At 41.7% G+C, this 27,222-nt stretch overlaps 1 protein-coding gene and 1 long non-coding RNA gene across 3 annotated transcripts; one reads left to right on the top strand and one right to left on the bottom strand.

The window, feature by feature from the left end:
• Positions 1-5,834: 5,834 nt before the first annotated feature.
• On the bottom strand, positions 5,835-8,220 carry LOC135501111 (uncharacterized). The gene is made up of 3 exons (XR_010449559.1): positions 8,036-8,220; positions 7,343-7,458; positions 5,835-5,950 (listed from the first exon to the last, which is right to left on the bottom strand). It is a non-coding gene; the product is annotated as an uncharacterized LOC135501111 (long non-coding RNA).
• Positions 8,221-11,250: 3,030 nt separating this feature from the next.
• On the top strand, positions 11,251-27,054 carry LOC135501257 (uncharacterized). Of its 2 annotated transcripts, none has more exons than XM_064793280.1 (15): positions 11,251-11,427; positions 15,318-15,520; positions 17,159-17,337; positions 18,122-18,286; positions 19,026-19,128; positions 19,610-19,834; positions 20,504-21,515; positions 21,839-21,973; positions 22,454-22,570; positions 22,807-22,874; positions 23,210-23,292; positions 23,494-23,600; positions 24,013-24,104; positions 24,659-24,807; positions 25,078-27,054. In XM_064793280.1, the coding sequence occupies exons 1-15, from the start codon at positions 11,377-11,379 to the stop codon at positions 25,245-25,247; spliced, it is 2,859 nt and encodes a 952-aa protein (XP_064649350.1). In that variant the 5' UTR covers positions 11,251-11,376; the 3' UTR covers positions 25,248-27,054. The 2 variants fall into 2 exon arrangements, with proteins under 2 accessions (XP_064649350.1, XP_064649349.1); XM_064793279.1 differs by lacking the exon at positions 11,251-11,427 and adding an exon at positions 13,352-13,598.
• Positions 27,055-27,222: the final 168 nt, after the last annotated feature.

A 27,222-nucleotide genomic window follows, 5' to 3' on the forward strand; every position in this document is an offset into this window, starting at 1 on the left:
CAAGATCACCTTGGCTAATAATTAGTTCGTATTTAGGGTAAATACAGAACTCGAACAGTTCTAGGGCCATGTGGTTGTGACGTATTACTTGACATTATCACATGAACATTCCATGTCTTTGGCTTGGGCTTTGGGTGAATGATAGTAAGAAAAGAAAGTAGGAGATTTTTGCCAATGGGCAATGGGCTCTATGGTTTAGACCTACTGTGAAGCCAGCCAGGTGTTGTTGTCCTTGGGGTGCAAAGGTCAGTATGCTTGTAGTCCAACACAGTGGTTAGGCCTATGGTCGTTGCAACACTAGGTAAGATGACCTCGGGGGCGACTGAAACTGATGACACTAAAAAGTGTGTCATTTCCAACTTGGGATTCAAGACATAGGAGCAAGCGGGATTTTTATTTGACCTATATTTAAGGTCCATATCTTCTAAGCACAACAGCGGCCGGTCCGGTGAAAGGTTTTGATTAGTGATGGCGTCCCAACGGACGAGTCAATAAGAACAAAACTGTCTCTCTTTCAAAAAACTTTATTGTTGTACATTACAAAGAAAACGCATGACGATTTGGAATGTAGTGTAGGAGGAAACCCGCATACCGGGAGAAAACCTACGCAATCGGAGGGAGTCGCCATCTCCATCACACAGGTGACAGGTGCTTGTGTTTTAAATGACTTAATACATTGTAGATGATAGTTTATACAATGATCGTAGTACATTATTTTTGTGCTGCACCACTCCGAAAGCCCAATACAAGAAGAGGACCAGGAGATAGGATGTAACACTATCCCTTTAAGGCGTGGTCAACTTCTTTACAAGATGTCACAAAGAAACACTGATAAGTGTCCTTGTAACACAATGCTAAATTGAGATCGAACACAGTAGACTCAATGTAACTCCACCACAATGGTTTGAGTGAGCACTAAACCTCTTCATGCATTCAGCATGTTTGTAATACATGAATAGCTATTGTATTAAAACCTATTGTTCATGCCTTCAGGTGAGCCATGTGAGCTTACAATAGGTTTGGTCACTGCTGTTGACTTGCAGGACCCAATTTGAATAACAAAGGAACCATATTTGTCAAGGCCACTGGACAGAGCTTGCTGCCACTTAGCATGACAAAAGGAGCAATTCTGACATGTCATTTGCATGACAAAAGAGGTGACCTTGACAGGCTTAACATTAAAAGTTGGCTTTGCCATACTTTTTGCCAAGTCATGGAGTCTAGATCTCATTTAGACATTTTACATGTATTTACAAACAGGATTTACAAATACATTCATACAGGACAAACATTTTGAAACGTCTAAAATTTGACGTTTTTAAATTACACTTTTCTCAATCAATTCAGTATCAAGTCCTAAATTGTGATGACGGCAGGTACCATTATGCTCAGCTATTATTATCCAAGGAGATGTACTCATGGAGAACATCATCATCAGCAATTTGGGGTCCCTGGTAAGCCGTAACAAAACATGCATGCATGCCACCATTGTCGAATCGCTTTGACAACGGCTCACTGTGACCACAAGGGAAGGATCAGTCTTTAAATTTTCAATAAAACAGTGAGAGTTTATCCAACTGTACTAGTTCAATTGGAAAGATGTTTGGTATTTCAAGAGGGAGGAAATTCAAATTTAATTTATCACTGTTGGTCAGTTGTCTCGAGCATGAAGGTACATGTACTGAGCAACTGATCCAGCCAGTGTGATTAAGGGTCCAGGGCATCGGAGCCCAGGCCATGTCAGTTGATTCTGTGGTACTGATGAGATTGAGAAACAGTATGAAAGGCCTACGGTTCCATCAGACACATGTGTTCTTGTTTCGTGGGGTCAGCGAAACAACAACACATGGACCCCATGTCTAAAGTGATGGATATACCAGTAATTAAATAAATATCTGATGAATTCGGTGATTTTTCAGCAGAAAAATAACTTTTGCCTGAAAAGAATTTCAGAGTCCTCATATGCCCAAGGCGGCTGTTGGCTCCTCTGGTAGCCACAAACAACCCATCCCCCCAAATTGTTATTCCTTCTTATCTTAAGCACGAAATTCTGCTTGAAAATTATTTTTTGGGGTTCTGGCGTGCCTATCATTGGCTCCCTTGTCAGCTAGAAACAATCCAACCCCCCATAATTTCAATTCCTTCTTTGAAAAGTGTAAGATTTTGAACCATGACACAAGTCATGGTCATAATCAAACATAGGTTAAAATAATCTATGCTTGTTATAAGCAAGGTAAATATTTGCCTTCTCACCATCAGAAAAATTTAAATTTTCATTAAATCACCTTTCAATCAGATATTTTGATAAAACAATAAAGCCTACGGTGACAAAATACAATCTAACCGTCGTACTGTTACTTGACGGCGATGGGAGCATGGTTGGGATGTGCTGGGTCAACAACATCCTTCTCCCTTCTGTGGGACGGCTCATCATGCTGAAAAGAAAAAGCCAACATGACATTAAGGTTGTTCATGTAGGTGCACATGCTTAAGTTGATAATTCAATGTCAAGGGGCGGGCCATTGTGCTGACCGTATAGATATCTTCTAGTAGTAAACAATCCATGCTGGTTAAGAAATGTGCAATAGGTTTCAGACAAAGAACCTTTCTAAAAGTCCTTCTCTAAAACATTCATTCAGGACACTTACTCTGAGTGCTGCTTTGATTAGCAAGATACACAAATCTGTGTTCCTCCTTGACATGCCTGATGTCATTACATTAGTCGTAGTTCCACCTTTAATAAAACCCCGTGTTTTTTCAAGACCAGTGTCTTCGCCGTGTGTCAAAAAACCCGGGGCGCACTTACACCTGTCAGTGGTGTTAGATAATGGTTAATAGCCCCAGCGACAGGTGCGCTGTAGGTAGGGAGCTCTCCTGTGTTTCTTTCCCGTTGGAGGGGGAATTTCGCATGCACAATACCGAGGTAACTACACTGCGCCATCTGTCGCCGGGTCTTAGAACTTGCAATTGCCGTGTCTATTCAGATTCCACCTATCAAAAAACCCGTGTTGAACACGGGTCTAAATTAGCCCCCGATTAGCCCCATTGAGCCCGATGGGGCTAAATAGACACGGGGATTTGACACACGGGTCTATTTAGACACGGCAAGCGCAAAAGACACGGGGATTTGATAGGTGGAAGTATGACTATTATGACTAATTCTATCCTTAGAAAATCAGCAGTTTTAGAGGGAGGTGAAGGACTGTAGAATTTGAGAAGTTTTGTCAAAAGGGTGGTTTGGTTAAGGAACACTTTCCAAGTAATTTTTGGGATTTCGGAATTGACACCGAACTGAAGGTTTTAGGTTGTCTCGCCAACCATGGAGGAGCTAAAATGAAGACCAAAATCAAGGCGGAGCCGAGGTTAAGCTCACGGTTTTGGTTGGTCAATACCGACGTTGCACCAACCCAAGCGGCCTAACCATAACCGCTGAACTCAAAACGAGGCTTTGTTGGCACATGGTGCATTTACACTGTAAAGTGTGGTTCATTCTAAAATCCAGGTGTTTTAGAATACTAGTTACGACGCGATTTTCATCAGAATTCATCAGATGATAGTTTTAACCATTCTTTATATTTAGTGCAAAAAAGATGTCGCCACTGCTCATATTATAATGCAGTAAAACAACACACTTTTACATCTATCGGTACTGAATGCCTTTGTTTTGATTTAGTAATAATATATCGACCAAATCTTCGAATTGAGACCCCCAGAGTTTGCCAGTTTGCTATACAAAAACTGAAGTCGGAGATCACGCCTCCTTATTGCTGTCCCACTGCCACAATGGCGTTCTTATGAGAAAAGGTGGACCTCAGTACTACATAATGGGCAATGCGCTGAGAGAAAGAAAAAAATTGGTACTGTTAAATGTACTGTGAAGGCTGTTCCTTAAATACAGTGCCATTGTGAAGAATCTAGAAAGTACAACAGTTGTCATGTTTTCAAAGTGTATTTCCTTGTAAAAGCCATATTTCTGAATGATGCAATCAAATGGAAGAGCAATAAGCTTACACGTGTAGAACGTGTAACAGATAAGGTTACAAACATTCCTTATTGTCTAGCTCTTTTTGCAACATTGTATTGTTTTACTAATTAAGATTGGTCCAAACTATCATCACTGTCAGTTCGATGAAAAATCGCACTCTAATTGGTGTCGCAAAATCAACATGTTGGAAAATTGTTCCTCAACCTCTAAATCAGGCCAATGGCACACCTAATCAAGTACATTTGAAAAACTGAAATTGATTTGTTTATATTACCGTGTGATGGCATCCTTCCGAAAGTATGAGATAGGCTGTCCTCATGGTGGCTGCAGAATATCATGTAAGGGGTCTATGTCTGTGGCTTTCCCTCAGTCCAGAGAGTCCCTTCGGAGTTGGAATGTCAGTATAGTCTATTAGAACATTGTCATTATAGTCTATTAGAATGACAGACATTCAAGTGTCTAATCCATCAACACAGCAAACACGTTCCCTTCCTGATCTTAGCGAAGGTTCTCCTTGAATTGGTCTGTCAAGGCATCATTTGCTGAACTGTGGTTCATCACTCCTGCACATAGATATCCCTCAGCGCAACCATTCGATCCACTGAATCCACTCGACTCTCTGTTGTCTGCCCGTATCTGTGAGCGGCTGGAAGAAAAATTTAAGGTTACTCCATTGTTCTACCATAATTAATTCAATGTGCCATAGGGCCTTTCATTCAGTTTCATCAAATTCACCAAAGTAGTTAATAATAGAATCACAACCCTTAAATCGTACACCGTTCGTTTAAACGAGAAGTTTGTAATTGAATTTGAAATTTCCAAATGACAAATAAGTATGAAATATAGATTTCAGCACTGGCACTGTCGTTGTATAGAAATACAAATACCAGACACACCCAGTTTCACCAAACTCGTATGCATAATAACTGTTCTACAGCATTGTGTATTAACTGCAATTCTATTTTCCTGGACCACCAGTAATTACGAACGGCGTACCCCTTAAAAGCCTTCACTCAGCCCCTTATCTCATCGCGTCTTGTCTGTCCCAAAAGTATAATTTGCAAGTTTCAGATTTCTAGAACGGTTGAGATTGTCAACCTGATACTTTTAACTCTTACCCCAGTCTATGCAGAGAGCTTTCAGTGGAACTTGAACTCAAGTTTAGCTGCTCAATCAGCATTACAACCGGAGTATTTTCAACCAGGTAGCCCGGGTCAGCTGACGGGGACCTGACCGCTTGTCAGAGACCCAAACCACTGCACAACTGCGGCTCATTTACTTTTATTTTTTACAGTTTGTGTTTAGTAAGGAGCCATGCAGTTACAAAACCTAATAGCCTGTCTATTTTCAGTGCAGCCACAGAACATATGGAATGTTTATTGGCACACCTTGTAAATACACTTTAGGGCTGAGATCGTTCGGTTTCACGAGGACGGCATATGCAGGTCCAAGGTTTCCCAATCGACATGCGAAATCTCCCTGAAGTTGCTGAAGTCTTCAAGCAATATGGGGGTATCGTTAGGATAGTGCATCTCTGCCCGAATAATCGAGTCGATCAAAACAAGGCGGCTGAAGAGGGTTTTTTTCAAAAATCATTGCTAGTTTCTGGAAGGGGTTGGATGACATTGAAGAAATGTGTTCTTGTCTTAATTTTCTAAAAGCCTTAATACCGACGACAGATACTATTTGACACTTGACTTGAAATTCAATTCCAAGATTAGGTTGGTGTGCAGTTTGAAGATAAAATACACCATTTTGCGACTCTACTTTACTCCAGTAATGAAACGAACTCAGCCCATGACGTGTTCACCCATATATGGTCTTGTCATCTGTTTATATTTACCATATATGCGTTGGATTCCTTCGTCATCCAAAATCTTTGAGAGTCACATCTACCATAGCACGAATTGTAGATCTTGTTTGAGTGGTTGGGTCTCGACAGCCGTCATCTCAATCTGCAGTGGGCTAGATAACAAGAAAAATACATTCAAGGACCTATCTCAAAATGAATAAATTGAAACCAAAAGATTTATTTCTTTTCATTTGGGTGAGATGGTTGTCACTTCAAGTGTCAGGTTTCGTTATCATAAACTTTCTTATTTCACTTTTTAGCTCACCTTTCAGGAGAGCTTATACGATATAGGGGCATCCGTCATCCGTCATCCGTCGTCGTCGTCAACTTTTGACAAAAGAGTGGCACGTTTCTTAACCACTTGACTTAGAAGGTTCATATTTGGTGTGTGGGTACCCCCTGGGCAAGACCTTCTTTCAAAATGAAACTTAGCGCAATTTGACTGCTTGTCTGCCATATAGGTGGCGCTCTCTGAAAATCTATTTTTGGCTATATCTTATGAACGCTGCTAGCTAGAATCATGAATTTTTTACTGTGGGTGCATGTCATTAGGGTGCTTGAAACATAACCCGGGTTTTGATTTCTCCGGAACTAAATGCTGGATCATTTCCAAAGATTCATCATAGGTACATCTAGTAAAGTTACATGACATTATTCCCGGGTGTTTGATTTGACATACTTTTCAAGGTCACAGAGTTCAAAGTTCGCTATTGGCATCGCCATTAGGCAATAGCGGCACGTTTCGTAACCGCTGGTGTTACTGACTTGAAATCTTGTACATATGCACCCCTAGGTCAAATGACAAATTTCGATGTGATTTGATTCATGGATTGGCCACCAGGGGGCCGAAACCCGAAACACAAAAAGTGCTATTTCTCTGGAACCAAAAGCTGGAGCATTTCCAAATATTCATCATAGGTACATCTGGTAAGGTTACATGACATATTACCCAGGTTTTTGATTTGACGTGCTGTTCAAGGTCACAGAGGTCAACTTTGGAAATTTCAACAAACATGGCACGTTTTCTTACTATGTGACCTAGATCTTAACTTGTACAAAGATGCCTCTTGGCAATTCCGACCCAAATGGCAGGCATAATCTTCATGATGCCTCGCCAATTTCATTTGTTGAAGACAGAGTCTTCAGTTTTTAGTCATAATAAGGGGGTAGAGGGTTCACAGAAAAGAAATAATATCTTTTGGCTTCAGTCTATTTGGGATGATTCCTAAGTACAAGTTGACATCAATGGCACCCTTCAATTTCTACTCCTTTTTTTCTAATTTTTCTCTGATCGACTCCTAATTCTTGGGTCGTCAATGTTCAGATCGAAATTTCAGCTTTAAAACCAACTTTGTTCTACAAACAAATTCTCAAGTTGGCTACCTCTGTAAAAGCTATTGTTTGGTTTTAACTGATAATGTAACAATAACCACGATGTCACTGCAAGCATCTGGTGACAGTTTCAGTGAGGATTTTGAATAAAAATATGCCTAGAGTAAAGTTACCAATGCTTGCATCCTCCTTCAAACCTCCTTGAGACAGTGATCGACTTTCATCTCTGCAACTTCGCTCGAGTCGGGCTGGCCTTGGTGATGATGAAATCGCTCATTCTCTGTGACACCTACAAAAATATGCAATTATGATTAATTAGTTTAAAATTGACATCATAATATGTTCCACTGATTTACCCTTTTTTTTCATCAGGATTTTTCAATTTTTGCATCACGTTGTGGATATTATGTGTTAAAATATGAATCTCTTGAAACTGGCTTTGATTGGGGCTCGGTGAAAAATGAATATCAGAGACAGTGTCAACTGATTTCCAGCTTGTGTTGACGATTTCCTCTTCCAACAAGGATCACCAAATAGGGATGAGCATATCATTTGTTTAAATTGCCTTGGATTTTCATATCCATGCTTATGTCTGATATTACTACTGTACTAGCTATTCATAAAACGTAACTCATGATTTGTCTAACTAATCAAGATCATCGAGGTCATGTTGCCCATTTGGCTGTTACTTGAGCATTCTTGGTCAGGTGGTCTCACTCGGGGATAAAAGTTCATGACTTGGCCACCAGGTTGCGGGTTCAGAGACATGAAAAATGATTCTTTTCCCTCCTTAACTGCTGGTTGGACAGTTATGAAGTTTGTTTCATGAGCAGATATGATATCAATCAGGACTAAGTGATGCTCACCCAGTAGACTACAACAGCGTCTTTTGTGTCCCTTGTCCTTGTGTCCCTTGTTCTTGTGTCCCTTGTCCTTGTGGCCCTGGACCTTGTGGCCCTTGTACAATGTTGGCTTGGGCTGCCTGAAAAGAATCATTTTTTTGTTGAGGGGTTTATCAAATTTCTGAGTGTTTCTATTGCATGCTGTGTTCACACAGATTTAAAACTGTTTTCCGGAGAGCACTCTCCGGAATACGAATTGGCTACACCAGTTTCGCACCACACTTGGCTTAATGCGCATGCAATTCGGTTTGAAAAGTGTAACTCTTGCCGGGTACTGTAGTAACGTGCCTTTTTCAGATGAATGTCCCTGCCCTTGGTTGTAATTAGAAGATAGTCAAGACAGGAACAAGCTAGTGTGCAATTGCCCTCTGCCAATAGACGGTTTTAATATGTTTTAACGCCCACACTACAAGTTTCAATGAGAATCAGCATCTTTGTAATGTTTCTTTTAATCCAGACGTAACTGAGGAGTGATGCTTACCCTGTATGACTTCAACATTGGCAGCAACATATCCTTGGGGTCCATCCAGTGTCTTCTCGGCTGACAAGCTGGAGGCCGGCTCTCCTACTTCATCGCCGTCGATTTCAGCGGGCGTATTTTATTAGCTTTGTGAGGCACAAGGAGGTTGAGAATCCTGTTGTTATCCAAAGAGCCCAATGTCTTCGTCATATGTACTAAACTGGTTTAGCACAAGTTCCACACGGACACGCCTGACATATCGTCCGACGAAATTCCGCAGGCTAACAACAGGCCTCGAACCCCAGTCATTCCATCCCCCTCGAGATCAGGTAGGGGATCGCTGGCCAGCTATTGCATACTATTGTTAACATTCGTACGACTTATCCCGCCAACACTCTAAAACAAGGGGACCAATTGAATGACTAGCGACACGCAACCGTTAATTGCCCCCATCAATCAACCACAATGACTCAAGGGGAACACGTACTTTGAACCTAAGTCCGTGTCATCACCGTCGAAACATAGATGAGGACCGTGGAACAAAGTGGCAAGCATGCCTGGGACCCAGCCACCGCGCTATTGACGTGAGTTAGACTCAGTCGTAGTCACGATAACCAAATACACCAAGCGTATAGCTTGAATCGAACCCGATCTATCATCGTCATTGGTCACCTGGCCTGGCCTGGACCAACTGAAAGCTGAATAGGTTAAAATAGATGATAAGCAGGAACCAAAAGAATAACAACTAAGCTAGATAACTACGATAGCTAGATAACTACGATAACTACTCTAACAACTAGAATAACAACAATAGCTACAAAATGAGCAAGTCAGTGATCAGACACACTTCCAACTCTCTCACAATGGTCACCATAGTCTCCCCCCCTCACCTCCCGCACCCTTTTCCTATCCCGTCTCAAACACACACACACACACACACACGCACACACACATCATATACTGTGATTATGACTTTTGAAAATGAATTGCTGATGGAGGCGTCACTGTCAATCTATATAACATGTTCAAAACTTGGTGTACATTGTAGCAGTGGCTTTATTTGTGCATTTTATAAAAAATATTATTTGGATAAAAAATGGCAAAATATAGACAAGGTAGTTTTATTTCCTTGATCTCTCAGGAAAGTGCACATGAAAAGGTCCATTTGGGATGAAAGTTGTATGTGATTTGTGATCTTTCTTAAATTTCAGTATTAGTTGATAATATTACCTCATTGATAAGGCTTGGTCTATGACAAGTGTCTGACTTGCTTATTGGTTTGTTATATCTTTCACTAGTCATATACTTACATTATTCAACTTTCAGTGCATGACTTCTATCAGTTTTCACCAAGTGATATTGCTTTGAAACTGAAGCACTGAATACAGGCAAATCTGCCATTCATTGTCAGTTAATTCCTTAGCTTGCTGGCAGATTGCTGTAACTAAGAGTGACACATTTGGGGACTGAATTTTCAATTGTGGCCTTCAATAGCATTGTTTTACTATTTTATTCTAATAACAGTAAAAATAATTGACAGTGGCAACTCAATCAACAATTTGGGCAAGTTGTTACTTGATGCATACCCTTCATCCGATCATCATGCGGTTCATCCAAAAATCTTCGGTTGCAATTGCGGACAAGGTTTGTGGCATCTGTAATGATAAATTGGAACAAATACATAATGCAATATTACAGCAATTCTAGTGTTTTTAGTCATGAAATTACTGCCTAAATATGATGTTGAAATACATCATTTTTAGGCATGAATTACGTTTCCTTCATGGAATTGATAGACTTTATTCCTTTTATTTGATACAAAGATGCCATTCTTACGACTAGTTATAACAAGGATTTATGCAATTTTGGGAATTAGGAAGTTGAAATTGGTGTTGGGGAAGGGTTTGGGTTTGGGTTAGTGCTAGGAGGAAGGGTTAGGGTCTGGGTTAGGGTTAGGATTAAGAGACAAAAGTGAATATGACTGTCGTAAGAATAGCCAGTAGTTTGTATGTAAAATTCAATGAGACCATCAGAACAACAGCTGTCGCCTTGAACTTATGTAAACATTCACGTGAGCAAAACTCGTGATCAACCCGAAACTAGCAACCAATGATATGGCATCACCGCATCAAATATGGCCTCCTGATTTAGTGACTTAATTGTACTCTCCTGTTCTTTGGCGCAAAAGCACGTAATTCTCATATCTTTTGTCATTTGACAGTAGCACCTCTCAACCAATCGGAAAGTCAGAATCTTATATACCTACATGTAACCCTTCACCTTGTAAGCCATACTAGCGAGAATCTTTTGTTGCAATTGCGGACAAGGCGTGCGTCATCTGTAATGATAAATTGGCACAAATGTACAAGTTCTCAAAATTCCTCAAGTTGAGATCATTTTTTCATTTTTAGCTCAGGTGGCTAAAGTTTAAAATTTACAATCCCCGATCGGAAATGACGTAGTTTGATCGCATTCAACTATAAATCCATTGAAGAGTGGTGCTTCGTTAGTCAACCGATGACCTTTTTTGGGGTGTGATCGGGGATTGTAAACTCGTTCCAATCTTTCTCTGTATTGAATGATACCTGCAAATTGGATCATAAGACCTCAATCAACAGAATTAATTTTTCCCGCCAAAAAATACAAGGGAAAATACAAAGACAAGTTGCTCTCTTCAAAAATCCATAAGGCCTACAAAAATAAAACACGAATAACGTCAAGATTCAGTTAGACAGAAGGTGATATACCCACCTTGTCGAAGATTTGTGCTAAACACAAGTAATTCTGCTATTTCAGATGTTGAAATAAGTCAAAATTCGAGCAAAACCATGTGCTCCTTGCTGGAATGGATGTTCAGCCTGCACTGCACAGTCAAAGCCAAAGCAAGCATTGGAAGGTATGAAATGTGACCGATAGTGGTTTTATGTAACACACCCATACATTCGTTCAAGGTTGGCAAAAGTCTTTTGTTGCTCCAAACAATCAAACAAAGGTGTCAGATGGCCATGGGTTAATCCAAGTTGGTATTGTGATTGGTCATCAGGAACAAATAAGTGACCAGTTTGATTTGAGTGGGAATGTATAGGCATGGAGGTATTATTAATAATACCTCCATGGTATAGGGTGTTTATAAACAATAGTGTTGGTAGTTGTAATGTTGAATATTTTCTAATATATAATTTTTTTTTCCTAAAACAAATAGCAAAAAATGGTGAAAACCTCCATGATACTTAAGCCATTCATTCACCATTTTCATTGCCAAACTTCTTTTTGAAAGAATTAATGGTCAAAAAAGATTTATTCAACTTCAAAACTAGCAGTACTACAAATGTACTCGCAGTAGTAAGTCATGACGTGGTTGGTTTGATTTGTTTGTTTTCAACAAGATACAGCTTTTGTTAATAATACCCATTGAGGAGATCAGTTTGTATGCAGGGCCGGAGAAGCAAACATTAACCCATGATTTCCTTACAATGAATAATACCATGAACAATCTAGAAGAGCAAATCCAAACAAAAGGAGAATACATGTACTTTTCACTTGATTTTCTTGATTGGGGGTAAAATTATGACGAGAAATTTATGAAAATTTTTTTGGGGGGGGGGGGGAATGCAAAATGATATTGTGATCAGGGATAAAATCAATGGTCTCTCAAATAGGAGACAGAAATGAGCGACAATATGTGACTTATGTCAGGGATCAAATTTCAGTCAAATCTCATTCATTCAGGCAAGATAATGATATAATCAAGAGACACAGAGAGAATGACAAATTAACCTTAACTTGAGCGAAACCAAAACTGTGTCGTACACCTGATTTATTCAATGGGAAGTCAAGTTAATGTGATCATCTGAGGAATATGGATTCATGCTGGAGATAAACCAAGTTAATGTGGTGATCTCAGGGATGAATTAATATTGGAGATAAACCAGAGTTCACATTGAATAGTATGAATCCATCATTCATCTGATGACTGAAATAATTTGCGATCACATTGAATGGTTTATCTCCAGTATGAATCCATATCCCTCAGATGACCACCTTAACGTGAGTTCCCATTGAATGGTTTATCACCAGTATGAATCAATATCTATCAGATGACCACATTAACTTGAGGTCCCATTGAATGGTTTATCACCAGTATGAATCCACATCCCTCACATGATCACCCATTGAATGCTTTATCACCAGTATGAATCCACATCCCTCAGATGACCACATTAACTTGACTTCCCATTGGGCGGTTTATCACCAGTATAAATTCATACCCTCAGAGTACCATATTAACCTGAGTTCGAATTGGATGGTTTATCACCAGTATGAATCCATCCTTCAGATGACCACATTAACTAATTGACTTTCCATTGGGTGGTTTATCACCAGTATGAATTCACATCCCTCAGATGACCACATTAATTTAAATTGGGTTTCCATTGGATGGTTTATCCATAGGCCCCTGAATGCTAACTAGTTTTTTAACTCCTATATATATTTTTTCCTCGCTAATCCCATTGTTTAGCCTGATAATCCCGCTAATTAGCATTCAGGGGCCTATGGTTTATCACCTGTGCATTTGGGTCAGGTCAGCATCACTGGAACCGTTACTCATTGAACACCTGGTCTTCAACTATGATGGCTTTAAGTGTGTGTCTCATGCGACAACCACGAGTGAGTGTAATGTTAGTGTTGTCGCGACAGAGGACGCGTGGGAAAGGAAGGGAATGCAGGGAGACTACCGATAAAGTAACCGCCCTTTTGACGGCCGATCAGGGGGAGTTATCGGCGGTGAAGGAAGGATCAACGCACAACGACGGTGGATCGGCAGCGTGTCAAATTCACGGCTGGAGTGGAAGATATTTACAATGTTTATCAGAACGACAACAACTATTGTCACAAAAAAAAGGAATTCCCAACAATTTTGTCACGACATGCAAGACAAAATGTGAATAAAAACCATCCAATTTATCGAATTTATTACTAAAATTACATTTTTCTAATAAAATGGATGAGGTTCTTGATGAAGAAACAGCCGCTAAGTATGAGGAGATTCGGACAATTGCGTCAAAGGTGAAGTTTGTTCACAAAAATGACAGCACATGACATGATGACAATTCAATAATTGACATCACAATGTACAATGCACTGTAAATTTGCACAGGCCACTGGATCAAGTGTCAGTATAGGCGTTACTGGTGTAACATTGTAAAAAGGGTTTAGGTAGAAGACACGTTTTTAGGCAGGATCTCGGAAAACCATTGCAGGCTATCTGCCATATGGGGTCCACCTAATGTGCGTCCGGAACTCTGTTTGCGCGTCCGGAGCGCGTCCGGAAGAGAAAGTGCGCGTCCGGAACAATTTCCTATGTAAATATGAACCTATTGTTGCATTAGATGGCTTAAATAGCATTTTAATTCCATGTAGAGAAAATAAAATTGAAAAAATCTTTTTGGTGACTTTGTATTTTACAATTTTCAGCGAGGTGGTTAATTACTAATGCCATAATCATATCCCAACTTCCTTACGCGCCTTCTCCTGTTGTGGTCGTCTAAGTCGGTATGAGTTTGTCTTTGCGTGCCGTGGGATAAGGGGCAATAGCAATTATTGTGAAGCCAATTTGCGCTTTTAGGGGGGAGGGGAGGGGATCGAGGGGAAGGGGGAAGGGGGTCAACAAAATTCAGTGCGGTTTTAAGAGCTTCAACTATAGATGAGCTTAATGATTATTTTCCTGGGTATATATCTTATTCATTAAAATAAAAATGCCAGTTTTTCTACCATTCGACAGAGTGGGCCCGGGAGGGGGGGACTTATTTTTTAGATTAATTTCTAATTGGCTACACTTAAATTTAGCGATGGCTTATTATCAAAGGATCTAGTGATGACAGTGGATTTAAGGATACACTCACATCAAAGAAGTAGTACAATTTTCACTTATTTTTCTCACAAAATATATTTTGGTGGGTTTGGGGGACTCATCCCCCAATGTACTGGCTAAATATGTCAGAAGGACGGGGGTTTGGGGGGCTCCCCCATGTCAAACAGTTGTGTGAGTTCACTAGAGATTGCTCTTTACATATTAATGTGAACACATCTCACTAATTGACACTTTGACTGTATAGTGATTTTCAATAACATATTTGATTCTGATTTTTTGTGAAATTAACAATGATAAGACACTCTGACGGCATTCCATGTGCTGAGACACCAGATACCAGTCTAATCCATTACAACACGGCTACTATCGAAATTCTGCAACTGCAACAACAATTGGTTGAGGAGAAACGTCAGTAAACTGGGATTTGATGGCTGTGCAACACCCAAATCACCCCGCTGAAAATTGTAAAACACAAAGTCACCAAGGAGATTTTTTCCAATTTTATTTTCTCTACATGGAATTAAAATGCTATTTAAGCCATCTAATGCAACATTAAGTTCATATTTACATAGGAAATTGTTCCGGACGCGCACTTTCTCTTCCGGACGCGCTCCGGACGCACAAATTGTTCCGGACGCGCATTAGGTAGACCGGCCATATGGGCCTAACGTTGCCAGTTCATCCTAGTCAGCTTGCTGGCAGTGACGTAAATTTGTAATCAAAGACTTCTGTTGATTCCTTTTCCTTCTACCTAAATCCGTCATGGACAAGCCAATAGGCCCCTAATACCAGATATGCCTGTACCACCTAGGGTCGGGATAACAAACGCGTGACATCCTTCCTGGCCGGCAGATAGACCACAGCCTCGTAGTCATAAGAGCGAGAATGATTTTCAGTTTTTGATGATTTTTCAGAACTGGTTGAACTCCGCTAGTGTGTCGCTAAGCAAGCTGGACCAAGTTAAGGCAAAGGTATATAATGTTGGCTTGGAAATCAAAGCAGTTGCATCAGGGAAAGGGAATGTCAGCCAGGGAACTAGTGCCAGTGGGAGTCGAACCACGATACAGCTTGATGCGGACCCTCCACTTACGAATGTCATGTCTCAGAGAACAGCCTGGTGAGTACTAAATACACTCAACCTGTCATGCCAGGTTGAGATGATCTAAGCTGTAATATGACATGTATGAAGAATAATAAATAAACAACTTGTCCAATCTATTGGTCTTGGATTGAAAGAGTAGCAAAACTGCTAAACCTAGATAAAGAAAAAACGTGTCAAATGGATTCCTCTGTTTTTGAAATAAATCAATCAATCAATAACTTGTCCAATATGTTTTCTTGGATTGAAAGAGTAGCAAAATGGGTAAGCCTAAGTAAAGAAAAAAAGTGTCCAATGGATCAGATGTGTTCCTCTGTTTTAACTAAATCAATAATTTGTCCAATCTGTTGGTCTTGGATTGAAAGAGTAGCAAAATGGGTAAGTTTCGCTGAAGAATAAAAACAAATTAATTTGTTCCTCTGTTTTTGAAGAGTAGGCCAAGTCCGCAAATTTTTTACTTCTAGGCCCTCATGACATACATCTGCATAGTAAATAACACAGGGGATTATGTCCATGTCTTTGTTGCGTGTTGTTTCCCCTTATAGAAATATTGGACAGGATAAGAGGATTTCATGCTTACTTTTCAGATCATGTTTACCTTTGTCTGGGATTTTCCGAGACTAGTTATGATAAATCACTTGAATGGAAATTATCTTTCTGTAATCCACTAATGTGAATATTATTTGACAACCAGTTTGATTCTATAAACTCTGAGGGTTTTTAGATAGGGTGATATGGGTGTTCTGACGCTCCTGGGGGTGCCAGAGTAAATTGACCCAAAAAAGTGACATAAAAGTCTCCTCTTTTTACTTCCTTCTTTAGTTCTTAAAGTTAAAAGTTCATCACTCATGTAGCAATTTTCCAAATTGACCCTACTGAAAGGGCTTCACAGTATCCTCGAGTGCTCTAAGGAAGGGTACAACCTCAATACCAGGCCTCAAATTAAAAAAGGGCACCCATTTTAGAGCTATTTTGGTGTTGGGTATTGTAAATAGTGAAAGAAGAATTGAGATGGCACAAAAGCCCTTCTGGAGGGCACCGACTGCCTTGGCTGCAAAAGCCCTGGTCAAATTCGGGCCCTGCAGCTGGGATGAAACAGACTGACACAAAAAGATGCCACTGAACCCTATGAAGTCTTCCTCTCTGCAAGTAATAGATCTCTGGTGCCACAAACTTGGCCTCTTTTAGAGTGCCCCAGTGGGACCATCGATTCCCTGGGTGAACATTGAATATCCGTCATTGGTTGAACGTGGTCTAATTAAGAGTAAGAAGTACATGTATAATTAACGAACCACCAGATTGGATCACCCGACTTAATAGTCTAGATTCTGGAAAATAGGTTAACTAACTGACATTGTAGCATCAATATTTCATGAGCTGCCTCAATCATACCAATAGTAACGATAAACACAGTTCAGCGTCCCTGAGAAGGCAATTCGTGGTAAACGAATCTTCAAGTGTTCTTTCTAAAGAGAAGCCCATTGGACATACGGTATTGCTGCTAGTGCCCACTCATCTGAGCTTATTGGATTATTTCGTTTGCTGAAATCGGCTTTATTTTTGTGACTTTTTGTTGCTTTACTTGGAACCACACTCATGTACCGGTACGCGTTTCTGCCTTCAATAATGTCGTTTTGTCCCCTTTCTTCTCAAAAGGGGGAGCAATACGTCCATCCCTGACCTGATCCGCCAGCAGAGTGAGCGCCAGCGCCCGGAGAGTGCGAGTGTCAGCCGACGGGTGAGGCCTCCTAGTGGCAGGAGAGCAAGACCACAGAGTGCTAAGGAACCGGGGGTTAAAGGCACTGGGAATGGGAAACCTTCATTTGGAATTGCAGGTGAGCATGAAGAATGGCCAGAACTTCCAGCAGCTTTTTGCTTCTCGGGGCGAAAGCCAAATGTTGTGCTGGGGAGGGGACCAAGCATATTTTTGCCCGAGCAGGTCAAATATTATCAATATGTGTGCCGGGTTCTCCACAGTGTTTTATCAAGGTGGCGTGGTATCCCTGACAGTCAAGAACTTTTGCTAGTGTGCAACACAAGGTGGCCAGCAATTCAAGTTGGGTGGCCCGAGAAATCCTTTACGAAATTCTAGAGCAAGGTAGGGTGGGCCACCCTGAGAAAAGACCACGTGGAGAACACTGTTATGAGCTACAAACATAGAGAAAACGTCCCAATGCTATAATAGTTGACAGTCTGCGTCTGCGGTGTGAAAAACACCTGCTACTAACTGAGCGGTCGTGATTGTCAGAAACAGGTTACTACTCACAAAGTCTAAATATGTTTAGTGAACTTGTAAGAGTGTCATAAACAGACAAATCAGGTGGACTGGCTGTACATGTATTTAAGGCCATATGAAATTAATATTTGGACTTTCAGGTCATATGAAGTTAATATTTGGATTTTCATCTTCATCATATTTTACCCTAATACTAATAGGGCGGTTTTAGTAATCAACATCTAATGCACAATTAGTATGCATCACAAGGTTCATTGTCTTTTCAGCCTGTACATGCATTTGATAATTGGTCTATTGGGAATTTTATCTTGTGCACATGATTAATTGACAAGTGCTATATTCAAACCTTGGACTCGTATATTCATAGTTTTATATCTTTGCAGTAAAAGGTGCCAAATTTGACCCAGCGTCTCGTCCTCCAAAATCCACACCTCATCAGAATGTCACAACCGGTTGGGTTGGTCCACCTGCAGGGATCATTTTCGATCCCAATGTCCAGGAGGACAACAGCGTACAGAAATATGTCAAACGAAACGGTCGACAAGTTGGTAAGATTAAGCAAACGATAGGGAGATTCATAGCCTAGTGGTTAACACTGCTGGCTACCACACAATAGGGCCCGGGTTCGATCCTGGGGACAATCTTCTCCTGGAGGAAGCTCATGCCTAGTGATTAACACTGCTGGCTACCACACAATAGGGCCCGGGTTCGATTCTGTGGACAATCTTCTCCTGGAGGAGGCTCATGCCTAGTGGTTAACACTGCTTGCTACCACACAATAGGGCCCGGGTTCGATCCTGGGGACAATCTTCTCCTGGAGGAGGTTCATGCCTAGTGGTTAACACTGCTGGCTACCACAAAATAGGGCCCGGGTTCGATCCTGAAGAGTTCAGAGTATGCAAAGACAAATCTCATATTACACCTGTTTGTGTCTGTCTTGTTTTAAACATTCCAAGCCTCGTCGTCAAAATGCCAAATAGCAAAATGAAATGTGACACAATGTCTGTATTTATTGACGGAGCAGACGCATCTGTGCGGGAAGGATTAAAGTGTGGACTAATTCTGTGTCAAAAAAGACAGTTACGCACGTCACGCCATGACGTCTTGTAATTACCGTTAGGCTCTGTGAAGTCAGATAGGCTGAGGCTAATGGTGATAGCTGTGTTTGCCTTTCGTCGAGTCATAATTTTAACCATCCATTGTGATGTCATTGCATAAATTGTCCATCACAATAAACCATAGTACCGTAGTCTCCCAGTTTCACAATCTCTTCCATGTATCTTTCAGCTAAACTGTCCATGGCGTATGCCGGTGACCTGACTGAGCCGTATCAACCTCCAGCCCCGACTGGTTCTCCTGATATGATCGACATGATCCGAGCTGCTCAAGGGTAAGCTTATCTAACTCCTATTATCTTGAGGTCTTGCCTTGCAACTTCTCTTCAAGCATCATGGATCATCTCCCCTGTCACAGGTACAGAATGTATTACTGGGTCAAATGCCGGATACATCCCAAATGAGACTCATATGAGCATCTATTCGATAGGTAAATTATGGTGCAAACATAAACATTGTTTTCAGTATATTATCAGATGTCTTTTGTGGTCACCCACACATGACCAGATGGACGATCGCGTCTGATACAACAGGGTAACCATTGGTTTTGGGCGATCGGCGATGATCCATGCTTTTAAACAAATGGCGTCATTTAGGACAAACTTTCAAAAAACTGCATCACATGCAAAGAACAAGCTTGACTTCAAATGTAAAGGTGATGATGAAAAAATATTGCTAAAAGCTGACGAAATTCATGGCATGCACTCCCTCTCGAAAGAATAATTCTTGATGAAGCAACTTTCCTCCTTGTTTCAGGGGTGGCGATGGAGATTTCCTCTCCGATGACAGCTTCTTTTCTGGGGATGAAAAGCCGGTCAAAATGCGTCCCAAATCGGGCGGGAAACCTCCCAGGCCCACCTCCGGTAAGAAAAGAGGGAAACAGAAGAAGGAAAAGCTACTGAGACGACCGACACCGGAGCCAATTCACTTCTCGCTACCAACAGCCGACATGGACGAGAGCGCTGACCTCGATACAGACAGGTGAGTTTCTACCTCGGTCGGTTGAAGACAGAGGAGTGTTGGCACTGGCTGTTCTTCCTTCCCCTTCCTTCACTTAGTGGAAGAGATGTCGAGTGGTGCAGCGGAAACGACAGTGCCCGTCACCTCTGAGGTCACGGGTACTGTTAGTGTTAGTACTCTTAGCCCTCAAGGTCCTACTTTGCTGGTCACGTAATTGTTTTCTTCAGATTGGTCTCCTGATGAATGATTAATGAAATGATAACTTTAAGGCAATTATAGGCCAAAATCACTTGGCGTACCGGCAATCAATAATACTTTACATCATATTACGTATTGAACACTTACTTAGCCTAATGCCCTAGTCAAATAGGCTAATACATGTACATATAGTGACCAAAGAGAAAGGATGTATGGTTTTTCTCAAAGGCCGGATGCTGTCACTTTCATGATAAAATGCAGGAGTAGAGTTGATTTTGGAGACCAGGCTTTTCTTGCACGGCTCCAATATTATGGAATCTCCAAAACACTAAAGGTTGGATGTCTGATGGCTAGAGTTGACTGACTTTGGTCTGACTTGGTAAGTACCCGGTTGGGCCTACACACTGTGAGTGCGAGCACTGCACCTTTTTGTTGTTGTTGAAAAGTTTTATCAGGAAGTTATCAACTTGAAGCATTTTATTTTTTTTGCAGATTAATTGGCAGTACTGATGCAGGCAATGCAAGTCCACTTCCATTCCAGTCCAAACCGGGGTTCTCGTACATTCACGCGGACATAAGCGGCCACCTCTTACAAGATGGCCGCCTATTGTCGGAGAAAGTGACGCCAACATCCGAGGTGGTGAGGAATGGCGAGATTCATGCTGATGTCGAGGACGATGATTTCATATTGAACATGATCGACGATGATGACGATGGCGCTGATACGGATGACGCTGGAATCCGTCTCGAGGTGGAATCTCCAAAACACAACGTCCAGTTCGACGAAGCGAACAATATCACCGTCAGCATCACTCCGCGGAATAGAGGGCGCCCTGCATCAGCATCAACGGCGAAATCGTCCAAAAATTACTCCGGTCGGTCGGATTTGCGGTACGTCAAGAGTCGTGTTGATAGTGGTGTGTCACTCTCAAGTGTTGCGTCTGCTTCAGTGAAGCCACCTGGATCAGGGTTTGAGCCAACCGGGAAATCGGATTCTCGGCCGGGATCGACTACGGGGAGGGTACGATCTTTGGTCAGTCGGCAGAGGTCGACTGGGAAGATCAAGATCCCAACTGTTGCGGTGGCGTATTCAGATGACGCGGCCAGCGAGGGGCAGAGGAAGACGGTGCCTACCGCTACGGTTGAGGTGGGGTACTCAGAGGTGGGACAGAAAAAAAAGGAGGAGTCGGAGTCGATGAAGAGGGCTCGTGAGGGTCTCATAACCATGGTCTCGCAGATCACCGAGAAGGAGTCTGGAGGGCGCTGGGTGGAGGATCCGGGAACGTCGCCAAGGAAATACGTGTCGGAAAAGGAACGGAATTATTACACGGACGCTTTCGGTGAAAAGGTGGAGAAGAAAGTCACAACCAAAACGTTAACGTTGACGGGGAATGATGTTTCGGAGACGAAATTGATACGCACTATTGACGTACAGGAGAACAGGCGACGGGAGTATCAGGTCCCGGAGGAAAATAAGCCGCCAAAACGGACCTCTGTCTCACAGGTTAGTTAGAGTGTGATATGAGGAATTGATACCAAACTTTTCTCACCAAACGCTGTTTGGGTGGAGGTAAAATATAGGCCAAAACCAAGGGGGCAGCTGTGGTTTTTGGGAAAATGACAGCTGTACCTGATTGGTGTTTAGTGAGTCAACCAATATCATCATTGAGCTAATAGTCCAGCAGAAGTCCCACATTCTTGCTCGAGGAAAGTGGCAAATTGCCACCTCAAGGCAATTCTTGTCACTCCTGGAGGATGAAATCATCGCTTCTTGAGTCTCCTCTCTTACTTCCTTGCCTCTTTGCTTATAGAAGTCGTGCATTTCAGGATCACTCGCGACCAACCAGTGCCCATAAACCGTCCACATCATCAGAAAATGCAGCCAATCACATTCCTCATAGCCATAATGATATCGGAGCTGGCGAGAAAACGACATTGACTACTAGCTCCACCTATAGGGTGGTAAGTAGATTAAATATTTGCACTTAGTTTCAGTCTTTTCTCCGAGTCATGAGCCTCCTCTAGGTTGGAACTTCTCTTGGAACTTCACAGCTCGGTATCTCTCTCAGCCTAGTTCGAAACTTAAGGTTCGGGTTTTTAGTCTGGTATCAACTGCCTTTCAGTAGAATGCAGATGAACTGCTCATTTAGTGCTACAACCTGAGCATTTCTGGCCGGTACCCATTTATACACCTGGGTGGAGTAAGGCAAGTTTACTAGACAAAAAGACATGTCGCATGCTGACACTGTGGTTTGAGCTAGGGACTTTTGACCCCCAGCCGGGGGTCTGAATCACCAGTACAATGCGGCTCCTCCAGTCATTCAAATCTCTGGCACTCCAGGCTTTAGCAGATAGCAGAATAATAAGCTCAGGTACTCCAGCTTTTAGTGGATAGCAGAGAATTTAGGATCATTGAAACATGTCTTGTTGTTATGGTTTCAGAAGCCTCGCCCAATCTCTTCACAAGCTGTGAAAACAAATCGGGAGGAATCCAAAGAAGATACCGGTAACCGCCCCAAGTCCGCCAGCGCTGCCAGTTTCACAACAGTCAAGGACCAGGTAACACATCCCAGTTCCTGTTGCTATTGCAGCATATACTCTGGTTTCCTCCTACAATTGAGTTTTTTGCCCAAAAAATTATTGATAGAGCAAATGATATCTTGTAACACTCGAGGGTTCAAGTTATTCAAATGTTTCCTCCAACATTGTAGTATTTTGCCGAAAATTAGCACTCAACTTGAGAAAGAGTTCTTGCTTCTCACTTTTGACTAATGTGACTGTCATCTCATTTTCAGCCTGCTTCAAGTGTGACTTCAGCATTCGTTAGTAAACCTAACTCAAGGCCTGAATCTACGAATACTGGGTAAGTCTTGAGACGGTGCACAAAAGATATTGTTTCGGGTACAACCGTCGCTTCGAATAAGATGTCCTCATTCTAAGGTATTGCCTCAACTTATTGTTGTTTTGAAACGAAGGAATTTCATATTATGATAGTCTGTTGACTGATTGATGCAGTGTTTCATCATTGTGTCCTTGGGCAAGGCACTTAACCCTACTTGCATCTCTCCACCCAGGTGTAAATGGGTGCCTAGCTGGCAGAGATAGAAATGAGTGTTGAGTTTGTAAAGGGGTGAGAGGCAGCTGGACTGCATGCTCCAATTTTGTGTCTGTCACATCATTTTCAATTGCCATTTTCAGTGCTGTTAAAGATTCGATCAAAGTGAGTGATGCCTTCAAAGCTATCAGAGAATCTGGTGTCCCGAGGACTTTTAACAATGATCGTAAGTATTTTCGTTTTCGAATTTGTCATATGAATTCATCGAGTATGATTGGATTTCGTCTTTAGCCCTGGCAATAGGTGGATGGTCATTTAAATGTTCATTGGCACCCACTTCGTTTTGAAAAAGCAGGCATTCTGTTGATAAGAGAATAACGTTAGAAAGCCTTGCTCTACTTCATCTCTGTTACATCTTTTCCCGCAGACGTCTATGCTTCCTACACGAGAGCCAAGTCTGCTCCAGTCAAGAGTAAGAGGAAACCAGCAGTGGAAGTCGAGCCTGTTTACATCTTCACGCGAAAAAATGAAATGGTAGGTACAGAGAGCATCATACCAGTTGATGGGGGCTATTCGGAGTGAAATCAAACCGAAATAAAGGCCAAGAGAACTCAAGAATCTGCAGTATTTTGTTTGTGGCCGTTACTTGTGGCTCTCAGTGGCCTCTGCTGACTGGTTAGCCTCAGCTGCATGCGCCAACTATATCCCATGAAGTGGCCGGCCTGGAACGTTTGGAATCGGGGTGTGCTTCAGTTTGGTGACACTGCAACTGTCTTACCTGAGGGTAGTCCTCCTGCCTTTGAGATGCATTTAAACCCCGCAGTCAGTTTTTTGGTAACAAAATTGGCTGTCCTACAGCGTTCCGCCACAGAGCTTGTATGCTAAAGACAGTGGCAAAATGATGTTCATGTTGAAAAAATGGTTATCAGGAAGTTTCCATTTTCAGGATTGGGACACCCCTGATGTCCAGGAGTGCAAGGATGTCCACAATCGCTTGAAGGCAAACGGAGTCAATGTGGCAGTGGATACCCTTAAAAGGTAAAAGACATATGGTTTTGTTGTTTGCTTGTCTAGGGTCGCTTCTCGTTGTAATGCACCAATGACAAATGAATCCTCTCACGAGTTTGCCAGTGTGTGTCAGTGTTATTAAATTCTCCACTCGAGTTCTTTGCCAATGATGTAGTACAATGTACAGTACAATGTACAGTACAATGTACAGTGCGATGTACAGTACGATGTACAGTACAATGTACAGTACAATGTACAGTACAATGTACAGTACAATGTACAGTACAATGTACAGTACAATGACACTATTGTGAGCAAAAGCAGAACTTCAGATGATGGTTGTGTTGCTATGCCTGTAAGTGTCCCTTAGAGCACCTTTAACCTGTCAATTTCTTGAAAGATCTAAAGTCAAGTGGTGTGCTAATAGCTGTAGTGCAGTAAAAGCCCCTATAGTGTAGAAAACAGCTTCAAGTACACATTAATGTACACTGTGGCTTTCATTGCACCAATAACCTTTTTCTTTTGTTTTGGGAAAAACACACGTCTGCAACAAGTTGCATTTCATTGAATTTCATTATTTCCAGGGCGCTGTTACCTCCGATGGACAATAGCTGTTACATCACGCCATGTGACAAGCCCCCTCTGCCCAATGCCTCATCTGGGTTATTGAGCAGTCCTGAAGTCTGGCTAGCAGCAGAGTTCCGAAGGCTCAAGCTGGCAAACAAGGCAGTCGGTAAGAGTACAGCCCCAGTTACACCCTGGAGAATCGATTCCCCAGATTGCCGAGAATCAGGCAGGCCTTCCTGTTTGCCAAGCTGGCCTTTCCAGAGAAGGGAAAAGGTTATTCAATAAAGTGGTAGAAACTGTAATGCTGGAGTCTTTCAATGAAATATCATTGTGTTCATCTCCCATTGCTCAAGCAGCTCTATCCGGGGTCGGCCTTTCCTGACACCGTTTGTCTTTAGCTATAGATATTCACCATGTCTCCTTTCCTTCCATTTAGAGCGGGCAAACGAGCGGCTGTTCATGCAGAAACAAGCCGAGCAGAAGAGAGCGATGGCCGCCATGAAAGATCTGAAAGAGAGGCCGACGTCTGCTCCAACTACGAAGAAGAAGAAGAAACCTGGGAAGGGAAAGAAGAAACCTAAACGAGTTCAGAGTGCGGGGCTTTGAACATGTGATGAAGTCCAGATGCATTTTGAACTTTGAACCTGTGATGGGTTTTGTTCTTGTTGTTAAGCTTTTGCACGTGATGGACCTTTTACACATTATGTGTAATGAACCTTGTACACGTGATGAACCTCATAAACGTGATGAACCTCTACGCCTTACAAAGTCTACTCCTGATGAACTTTGCATGTGTAAAGAACTTTGTACACGTGATGAATCTCTACAGTTGATGAACCTCATAAACGTGATGAACCTCTCCTCCTTATAAAAGTCTACTCCTGATGAACTTTGCACGTGTAAAGAACCTTGTACACGTGATGAATCTCTACAGAAATGAACACTTTACACATTATGAACCTCTACACCTTTGATGAACTTTGAGCATGTAATGAACTTTTACATGTGCTGAATCATGGACAACAGATGAACTTCAAACATGTATTCGATCATGAGCACATGTTGAACTTGGAAATGATCCGCTGCTGAAGGAACTTTGAATGCGTAATTACCAGTGATGATTGAACCCTTGTTGAACTTTGAACTTTTTTGGTGGCGATCATGAACAACTTATGAACGTGGAATTTTTGATGAGCATGAACTTGCAATGACTTTGAATACGTGATCAACTAACGTATGGAAGTGTAAGTTGGTATGGATATAGAATGGAGCCAAGATAACACGGAAAAATGCTGAAGAAGTGTACCGGGGAGGTAACTGCTACGCAAGTATCAGCATGCATGCTATTTTTAGCACGTGTTGGAGTCGGCCATCTTCTTTCTCGTGAGGAACTGGTCTGACAAGGAATTACATTATAACCCTTATGTTATCATGTTTTGAACTGGGATTTTTTGCACCACTCTTGACAGTGTGATTGTCATGAAGTTGGTGTCTGATGAGTGCAAGTGAGAGTAAATCTAAATCTTGCATGTGTTAAGTGAAAAGATATTTAGTCGTCAAGCTAATCACATGCACATACTGCTTTTCAGAATCTCCTAAGAGATTTAATTTTTACACATCGGAGAAAATTACCGCGCCTAATACTTTTGACCACTTTTGTGTGTTATCTTCCGGTCTTGGAATTGGAGTTCGCATCAGAGCTTGCCGTGCCATGTCGTCAAAGAGATTGTTGTGAAACTACTCATACTGTACAGATGAGTGCAGGTTCCTTCCAAATCTCCTCTCAGCCACACTTGGCCTTGTTATTGAGTGGTTTTCATTCTCGAATGGTTCCCGACCATGAAGTTGAAAATGGAGATAATCTTGGGTCTCTGATAGATCATCTGTTCCCTCTTCAAATTCTTTTGTCGCATTAAGCCCCTCTTCAAAGGGTTTAATACTATCCGTAAAGGACTTTTGGTAGTTATGAATTTGAGATTTCGTTAATGACGTCTTCCTTGATGGTAGTGGATTTGTGGCCTTTATAGGCCCCGGCATGGTGTGTAGTTGACCCCGCTGCCTGTCCAATGGCTGGAACCATCCCGGGGAATCTCAGCGACACTCGTCTCGGTGTGACTCGAGCAGACGACGATCATATTTCAGTACTTACTTCCAATACTTACAACAATAAGCTCCAATTGACCGCATTTCAAAGTCTACAGTGTAAATATAGTGTGATAGTTTTGGCTTGGCCTGCCTCAAAAATGGCCAAAATATATCCAGCTTTTAGAGATCTTCTACTCGATACGTCCGTCCATTGTTAACAGGGTTGAACGACAATGTATATATAGATTTCATATTGGAGTGTTTTAAAATACTGATGTCCATTTTTTGTATTTTCAATTTTTAGTTAATTATATTTTATGAAATTGAACGTTTTGTATGTTTTTAATATGGGTCGCAAATTGATACATGATATCTTCCTTGTTGAGGAGTATGGCCTGAACTGACCGACATCCCTTCCCGCCCTACCAACTTCCTACCAGGAGTTCATGGCATTTGGTGATAGGCCCCATTGATATATAATATCAGTATCATTGAC

The sequence above is a fragment of the Lineus longissimus genome, chromosome 17, assembly GCF_910592395.1.
Source record: "Lineus longissimus chromosome 17, tnLinLong1.2, whole genome shotgun sequence".
In the NCBI taxonomy this organism is placed as follows: domain Eukaryota; kingdom Metazoa; phylum Nemertea; class Pilidiophora; order Heteronemertea; family Lineidae; genus Lineus; species Lineus longissimus.